This window comes from Arachis ipaensis, chromosome B1 (assembly GCF_059453495.1).
Source record: "Arachis ipaensis isolate K30076 ecotype BB chromosome B1, ASM5945349v1, whole genome shotgun sequence".
Classification (NCBI taxonomy): domain Eukaryota; kingdom Viridiplantae; phylum Streptophyta; class Magnoliopsida; order Fabales; family Fabaceae; genus Arachis; species Arachis ipaensis.
In genome coordinates, this window is record NC_142436.1 from 12,692,717 (window position 1) to 12,701,243 (window position 8,527).

The 8,527-nt window shown below is 39.8% G+C and overlaps 2 protein-coding genes across 3 annotated transcripts; one reads left to right on the top strand and one right to left on the bottom strand.

The window, feature by feature from the left end:
- Positions 1-22: 22 nt before the first annotated feature.
- LOC107625235 (E3 ubiquitin-protein ligase SIRP1) lies at positions 23-2,415 on the bottom strand. Of its 2 annotated transcripts, XM_021117540.2 has the most exons (3): positions 2,261-2,415; positions 1,871-1,962; positions 23-1,505 (listed from the first exon to the last, which is right to left on the bottom strand). In XM_021117540.2, exon 3 carries the CDS (start codon positions 1,458-1,460, stop codon positions 279-281), a length of 1,182 nt encoding a protein of 393 aa, XP_020973199.1. In that variant the 5' UTR covers positions 1,461-1,505; positions 1,871-1,962; positions 2,261-2,415; the 3' UTR covers positions 23-278. The 2 variants fall into 2 exon arrangements, with proteins under 2 accessions (XP_020973199.1, XP_088357156.1); XM_088501030.1 differs by lacking the exon at positions 1,871-1,962 and having other exon boundaries at positions 2,261-2,378.
- Positions 2,416-3,111: 696 nt separating this feature from the next.
- LOC148575745 (uncharacterized) lies at positions 3,112-3,630 on the top strand. Its single transcript, XM_088501640.1, has 2 exons — positions 3,112-3,303; positions 3,385-3,630. Exons 1-2 carry the CDS (start codon positions 3,112-3,114, stop codon positions 3,628-3,630), a joined length of 438 nt encoding a protein of 145 aa, XP_088357766.1.
- The last annotated feature ends 4,897 nt before the right edge of the window (positions 3,631-8,527 follow it).

Sequence of the window (8,527 nt, forward strand, 5' to 3'; positions counted from 1 at the left end):
GATTCTACTCTTACACTACATATATGTATAAGTATATTTATCTTGCATTAACATGTGGGGAAAAATAACACCCCCTATAAGAAATTATACAAAATATATCAAGTTGGGTGGTAAAACACAAGGGTAATACAACAACAACAACAATACTAGGGAGCCAAAAAAGGGGGCAAAAATATGGCAAAAGCATACTCAGGTCAGGAGACACCATTTCTTAATCTCTCAACATTTAAGTTTCCTGATTAGTATCAGAGATATGTACATTAGAGATTGAATGCTAATCAGTTCTCTTCTGATCGAGTAACATTATCTCCATTTGGATTGTTGCTAGAAGAAGATGCTGCTGAAGGGTTTGGTGAAGAAAATAAACCATTGAAAGGCCATGGAAAGGAGAATCTTCTACTCCCACTTGCATTTCTTCCTTCAATATCCCCATCAACATTGTCATGTCCAGTATTTTCATCCTCCCTTTGATTACTGCTAGTCCTCAAGGACGCATCCGGTTCGCGCTTAGATTCATCAGCGGGCAACTGATACCTGCAAACTGGACAAGAACTATGGAGCTCCAACCAAGGAAGGATACATCCACTATGAAACATATGTTTACAGGGCATCTGTTTGGCTTCAGAACCAACTTCAAGATCATCAAGGCAAATAGAACATTGCATATTCTCGTCAATTGTCACGGTAGGCAATGCTTCAATGGCCTCCTTCTGCGCAGGTGGAGTTCCGTGCCTATTGGGATCATTCTCGGCCAAATGTTGCAACAGTAAATCCAAACCAGGACCAATGAAATAGTCACCCAGAGAACCAATGGGTGTATGATTATCACCTTGACCGCGGTTCCAGTCATAGGAACCTTGAACAATAATAGTTTGATTAAAAGGATTGATCAAGATTACACGCTCTCTGTCTCTTTCTCTTTCTCTTTCCCTACCATTGCCATCACCATCAGTGTTCTCATTCAGTTCAGATGCCAGGCCAGCTCTAATGCCTTGGAGCAATTGAAGTATGGTAGCTGAGCTTCTCCTTCTTCTCCGAAGGATAGACTCGAGCTCACGATCATATTCGTTTTCTCCACCAAGGCGCGCAAAAGCATTACCATTACCATTACCATTATCGTTGCTGTTACCATTACCATTATTTGTAGCATTACCATTATTACCACTACCATTATGATCATCATGGTTGTCGTTATCATCATCATCGAGCTCTAATCGCCTAGGCCTTCGACGATTATGCGGATTGCTCAACATGCCTAACAATATGGGAGCCCAAAGGGAAAGTGTCCGGTCAGGGCCGAAATCAGGAGCTTCCAGCATATTGCTAACAGTAGTGGTGTTACTCATTTCTTCAACAAACCCGCTCTGGCATAATGGGCATTTGATCTCGCCTTCAGTTATGGGATTCACCATTTGTGAGCACATATGACACCAATACCTTGCCGCCATTGCTTCCTCCATTCTCAATTATTTCTCCTCCAAAGATCACAAATACTTTGTGTATTCCTGAAGCATCAAGCCAACATAACTATGAACCAAAACCCAGACCAAAAAAAGTCTAAACTAATTCAATTCAATCAATGATTTTACTACCAATCTTTCCGTTGAAATGGAACTTTTTCTTTTAAGTGGAACCCCAGAACTTTGGTATATACTTTTCTCAGGTGAATGCTTAAATTAGTCCCTCAAATCTCAACCACGAGCCAAATTGGTTTATCAGATTTAAACTATGAATCTCTTTGTTCTTTGGTTCACTTTAAAAAAGAGAAAGAGAAAGCTTGACATAAAACCCCAACCAATCTAAAATTCTCACATATCAAATCATCAAAGCAAAACTGAAAAGAGAGAAAGAGAAGGAAACATCAACATACCAAAAAGAAAAAATGCTGAATCAGAAGCAGCAACAGCTACAATTTCTTGTTGAAAGATGGTATTGGTGCGAATTGTGAAAACAAAAAAACTTCTGTTCATAGGAAAGAAATGTTAAATACGAAATAAAAGAAGTGAAAATAATAATAATAATAATCATAATTCTTAAAATTGAAAGAAGGATCTGGAAGCATTCATAAAATCTATGGTTTGACTTGATCAGAACACGACACTGAAAAATTAATAAATAAAATACAATGCAATTTTGCTTTTGTCGTTAACAGTTAAAAATGCATGAGAAGGAAAATGAATTAAATTAATATCAAAAAAGGAAAAAGTTAGCAGAAACAATAAAAAAACATATGAATGAAGATGACGAAAGAAAACCATACCAAAAGCTTTTCAATTTGATTGTTCTTTGGGGTTTGTGGGTTTTGCGTGAAAAATTCAATCCCGGAAAGAAAGAATTTGGCCAAGTCTCTGTATGTTACCGTATTAAGACTTGCCCAATGCCAACCGTGACTTTCTTTGTTTTTAAGTCAAAAAAATATACAAAGGAAGAAGAAATAGAAAAAAAAGAAAGAAAGTTAATAGATAATGATAATTTTTGCACGGAAATAAAGTGTTATTTTTGCTCCTTTTCCTTTTCTTTTTTAACTATTTGATTCTTTGCTCCGTTTATTTGTCCGAATTTCTTGAGCGCTGTTTGATTAGTGTTGGTTCTTGGTTGGCATGATCTTGTTTAGTTGCATTGACTAACTTTGTAAAAAATGCATCGTCACCATAATAAATAGGTAATGTTTGTCATATACTCATATTGTCTATTAATTTCTACCTCGCTTTATACTACATATATATATGTTAACAATATTTGATAGTTAAAAAAAATGAGTAAATAGTCAAATTGGTCCCCAAAAGATAGCCCGATCTCCAAATTAGTTCCCGTAAGAAAAAAATAATAAAAATTGTCCCCAAAAAATTTAAAATTGGTAACATTAGTCTTTCCGTCAACGTTTCATGAATTCCGTCATTGACGCCGTTAACTGTTGTTTATGTGGCTGTCAGTGTGGCATATCAGCATGCCATCTTGGCGCAGAGTGGATGGTGACAAGATATGTTTCCATATGTAAGTCAAATTAGTCCTAGGTCTATAAACCCTAATCCCTTCTTCGTCTGAAATGCCATTGTTGCTGCAGCTTTAGATTGATTCTGCAGAGGCCGAAAATTCTTGAGCAACTGCACGATGGGTAGCGTAGGTGGGGGTCACAGTCGACAAGTGTCGCAATCACAGGGAAGCCATGCTTCGAGCTCGTCGCTGCGGTGGCGGAGGAAGAACCCCGACCAAGTGTGCTTTTGTGGGCTGAAGACAGTGATCAAGAAGTCCGGGACAAAAGAAAATTCTGATAGATTGTTCCATGCTTGTCCAAGATACCGGGTGAGTTATGAATGTAGTCTTGTTGAAACTTCAAATTATTTGAGTGGAATTTTGACATTTTGGTACCCTAATGTTGTGCAGAAGGGCAGCCACTGCAATTACTTTAGGTGGGCTGAGGATGACGAGAATGAAGGATTAGAGCACTTAGGAGAAGTTAAAACTGATGCAGAAATGGAGAGTGATGCTGTTTTGTTGAACCATAACATATCATGGAGAATGATGAGCTTAGAAGCTGAAGTAAAAGCACTTAGGATGCAACTGTATTTTGGATTAATAGTTGTGATTGTGGTTTTTAGGATTATGTGTACGTTCTTTAGTGGGAAGTGAAGCAATTACTGTGAAAACGTGGATGTTGTGAACCTTGATAGTTTGCTGTTGTTGTGAAAACCTTGTATGTTCATATTTCTTTACTAGTAAAAAGGTTATCTACATGCAACATTGTTGTTGATCATAACATAATGTAAGCAAATCAGAATAAGCAGAATTAAAATTAAGTGAAGTAGGAATAGCATAACATCACCAATGGTGTACTAGTTTCCATTGTCTCAGATTCAAATAACAACATTGTTTTAACATGATAATAACACAAAAGGTAGTAGCTGACAGTTGAATAGCAGTATACCATAAAGGGCTATACAAAAAACAGGGCTATTGAAGATACCACAACTACCACATTGTTTATAAATGGTAAAATTAGGCCCTGACAAAATAACAGATACTAATTGCCCTATATTTTATGTCTTCAAGTCTTGAAGTCATTCCATGTCTTTTTTTTTTTCTGGGAGATTTGAAACCCGGAGTTGGAACAAATGTCATGAAGCTGGCAAGTTTCTTGGCTGTTGCGGAGCTGCTATCCTTGATGGTTTCAGCAGATACAACAACTGCTCCTGGAGAGGCATTTTCCTTTGCCCTGGCCCTGGTGACATGGAGTTTTGGAGGCCTTCCTCTACTTCTAGTCTGCATCAAACAATTATCATCATTGTCTCAAATAAAAACAGCTACAAGTAACTAATGCTCAATTTAAAACTCTTTAGAAGATAACCTGAGTGACATTGGTTGAGGTGTGGGATTGTTGTGTCAGTGGAAGCTGAGCATGCTGAGTAACAGAAATTTCAGTCTGTTCATCTGGAGCAGCTGTTACTACTGCAGGTAGTGTCTGTACGGGCTGAGTGTGATCTACCTTTTCTGCTTCCGGACCAGGTGCAGGTTGTGGTGGTTGAACAGCTGCAAGCTGCAACTGCATTATCCTTGCTTTCTCTTGAGCATCGTCTTGCTTTTTCTTGCTGCAAGTTCTCTTGTTGTGGCCCATCTCTCCACAGTACATAGACCGAATTGGAGCATACTTCCTTTTTATTTTTGTCTTCGTGCCAGTGGGTCCTTCAGCCTTGTCCTTCCTTCTATTTGTTGTTGATCTGCCTGGTTTAGGTTTGATAGGAGGTGGAACAGGTGCAGGAGAACCAGTTTTCTCCCACAGATCTTGTCCCTTGACGGGATTAACATTGAATTGGTATATTCTTCTGTACACCTCCATAGTCAACCATTCGTGGCAATACTCCTCAGGCCTCTTATCATTTTTTTCTTGAATGGCTGATATTGCGTGCATACAAGGCATTCCTATATATTTCACAAAAAATAATTTCATTCAGTTAAGTATGTATCATGGTATGTATCTGAAAGAAGAAATCAGTTATGAATTCAACCTGTCAACTGCCAAAACCTGCAGGAGCAAGTATGGTTCCCCAAATCTACCACCATATTAGTAGGCCATCCTTGAACTTCGTAGACTTCCTCTTTCACATCACCCGACCAGTAGGGAGCCCAGTTTCTGGATAACTTAATAAGAGATTCTAGCCTACTTTGCTGAACTGGAGTAAGTATTCCTTGATAACTCAGAAGCTTCAGTCTATTGTCAGACATGCTTTTCATAACCATTTTTCGTACCTCCTTTGCCAAGCTCAGAATAGGCTTACCTCTGTCATGTTTCGTCTTTGCATTGAAGGATTCACAAGCGTTGTTGCATATGTTGTCGACCTTTGGCCCTTCACTGAAATGGGCTTTGGTCCAAGCTTCCTTCGGCCACTTGGCTAAGTATTCCCAAGCTTGTTGATTAATCCTCTTGATTCTATTCATATTCCTTTCGAACTCAACCGGGGTCCTCGATCTTGCACACTCCCAGACCAAGTCCTTAAGCTCGACGCTGCCCCACTGTTTGGAGAAGTTTCTCCACAAATGCCAGACACAAAATCTGTGTGGAACTGCTGGGACGAGTTCTTTGACAGCTGGTATCAACCCCTGCATAAACAGTCAAACCCGACAAGATTTATAGTCATTCCAGTCCTCAAAGAAACATCATTAAATAAAAAAAGTCCTTAAAAATCAAAGCGCAATTCAAATTAGTCCTCACTTTTTGCATGTCTGATATGAAACACAAGTTCTTTGACTCATATTCTCCCAGGTCTGAGAGGAGCAGCTCCAAGAACCATTTCCAGTTCTCTTTGTTCTCAACATCAATAATTGCATATGCAATCACAAAAATGTGATTGTTTGCATCCTGTCCGCATGCAGTGAGAAGCTGTCCTCCATGTAATGTTTTCAGGAATGCCCCATCTAGCCCTATCAATGGCCTACACCCTACCTTGAAACCCTTCTTACAAGCATCTAGACAGACATAAAATCTCTCGAACTGAGGCGGATTATCAGTAATGGGAATCACACCCACCTGAACTGTGGAACCTGGGTTGGCAGTTAGCAATTCATGTGCATAATCCCATATCAACTCGTATTGAGCAATCTCATCCCCTTCACTATCTTCCTAGATGCCTTAAGAGCTCTGGTAATGCATGAACTATTCAGCTTCACATTGCACTTCCTAACAAACCACTCATACACCTCCCTATGCTTCATCTTAGGGTGCTTCCTAAGTTTTGGGTATAACTTATTCACAGTCCATTCCAATGTAGCAGCTCTGTTTTTTCGCTTTCTTGCGCAAGTGTGATTGTCAACTAGTGTTTTTATCTGCCAGAAATCATCACTGGGGTTGTGTCTACAATATACTACCAATGGACAGTCTTCACACTTACAAATAGCCCTGACTCTAACCTTGTCATTCTTACAGAACCTTATATTCTTACCCCATTGTCTAGTGTAATCTCTAGTGGCAGCCATAAAATGTTGCTTGGATTTGAAAACCATACTTACTTCAAACTTCAGATCACCAAATTTGGCCTTGTCATTATAATGTGGATACACAGCTGGCCCTTCATCTTCAGAGTCTAACTCATGGGCAGAATCTTCTGACTTTCATTCATCTCTATCTGATGATTCTTCCCACAAAAATTCGTCATCTGACTCTGAAATTACATGAAAATACCACAAGATTTTAATAGAAAAAAAAATTAGTTGAAGCAGATCTATTAAACAAGCAAATTCAATAACTCATACACAATTAATTATAGAATACCTCCATCAGAGCATTTATCAGATTCGATATCCTCATAGTTGGAGTCATCAGTTTCAATAGCTTTGTCCATTGTTCTGTCAGTAGCAGGCCTATGCTTTTTTCTGTGATCTACTTTCTTCGCCCTAGAAGACTCTACTCCATCAACTCCACTATCACTGTCACTACTGTATATAGAATCTCCTGCAACTTTCGGAGGCTTGTACAAACTGTCTTCAGCACTCTCATATGAATCATGAGAGTCACTATCATTATCAACTGGAGTTGCCTTAACTTGCCTTCCAGATCTTGCACTGGTTGTAGCTTTCACCTTCTTGCTGATCTTATCGGCTGCTGTAGCCTTGCCACTCCCTTTAATAGCCTGGGGTTTAGTCCAAGGTTTGGGCTGCTGGACAGGCTTTTTCATGGGCTTAGTTTTGGGCTTTGGAGTGGACTTAGGTGTGGGCGTACGTGTGGATTGGGGGTTGGGCTGAGGAGTGGGCTTAGGTGTGACTTTAGGTGTGGGCTTAGGTGTGGGCTGAGGAGTGGGCTTAGGTGTGGACTGAGGAGTGGCCTTAGCAGTGGGCTGAGGAGTAGCCTTAGAAGTGGGCTGAGTTTTGGCTCTTTTTGGCTGAGGTGATTTTTTTGTTGTCTTACAATAATCTTGGGACATTGCATCATTGTGGTCCTTGTTCAGTTTCTCTGCTTCTTCAGGGATGGTTGGCAAACATAGTACATCATCATCATCTTCGCTCATGCAGTCAACCACGTGTGGCTTAGACACTACATGCTCAAAATAGATGTTTATGAGGTGATGATTCCTCCTGCAATCCTTAACCAATGCCAACAAATCAGTGTCATTTTCTAGCCTCCTCAAGCCATTATCCAGTAGCGTTCCAGGCACTTTCCACAAGCAATTGTTCATCTCAGTATATCCCAGCTCCTTATAGTATCCCTTCACAAAGAAAACGTCTAGAGTGTCTAAATCTACACTCATTTATACTTCAGTATTATCTGGTTCATAACACAGATAGCCTGATTCATCTGTTTGGAACTTCCCACCATGGTAAAATACAAAGGTCATAGGGGGACCTTCCATATGAAACTAAAACAGCAACACACACAACTGATGGAAATTTTTTTTACGGAGAGGCAAAGCATATTCAAATCAACTACCAAAATGAATCTAAAACACACACATGCAGCTACACAGAGCACAAACAACATTCTCAAGAATCCAAAAACAGGGTCATATCATGGATAATCACCAAAGCCCTAAGCCTGAACACATTCTCCTAAACCCTGACATTGCAAACAGTAACAATGGATTTCCAACGATAATACAACCACATTGATCAGGAGATAAAACCACAATCACTCTCACAAAATAACAAAAGAAAGCTAACATACCTATCACGCAAGGCGATGGAGTGCCCTTTTCGGTTGACCAACGTCGTCACAAACTGGTCACCAACAACTCCAATACACTATCGTCGTCAGTCAAGCCTGGTCATCGCCGTTCAATGCTTCGTCTTCCTGGAAGAAACAACTAAGAAGAAGAGATTGCAGAGGTTCTTTCTTTTCAGAAGAAGGATGTAACTAGAGAGACAATAGAAAACAGGGATGAAAACCCAAGCGTTGCAACGGGGAGCAAGCAAAACGACGCCGTTTAAGGTTTCGCTGAGGTGTCACACTAACGGCCAGGTCAGCATATGTTCACGCCGTTACTCAAACATTTGACGGAAGGACTAACGTTACCAATTTTAAATTTTTCGGGGATAGTTTTTA

Excerpts from the sequence above, each read along its gene's own strand:
- LOC107625235 (XM_021117540.2), bottom strand. The coding sequence starts at position 1,460 with ATGGAGGAAGCAATGGCGGCAAGGTATTGGTGTCATATGTGCTCACAA.
- LOC148575745 (XM_088501640.1), top strand. The coding sequence starts at position 3,112 with ATGGGTAGCGTAGGTGGGGGTCACAGTCGACAAGTGTCGCAATCACAG. Across the intron at positions 3,304-3,384 it reads ATGCTTGTCCAAGATACCGG|AAGGGCAGCCACTGCAATTA; the intron begins GTGAGTTATGAA and ends AATGTTGTGCAG.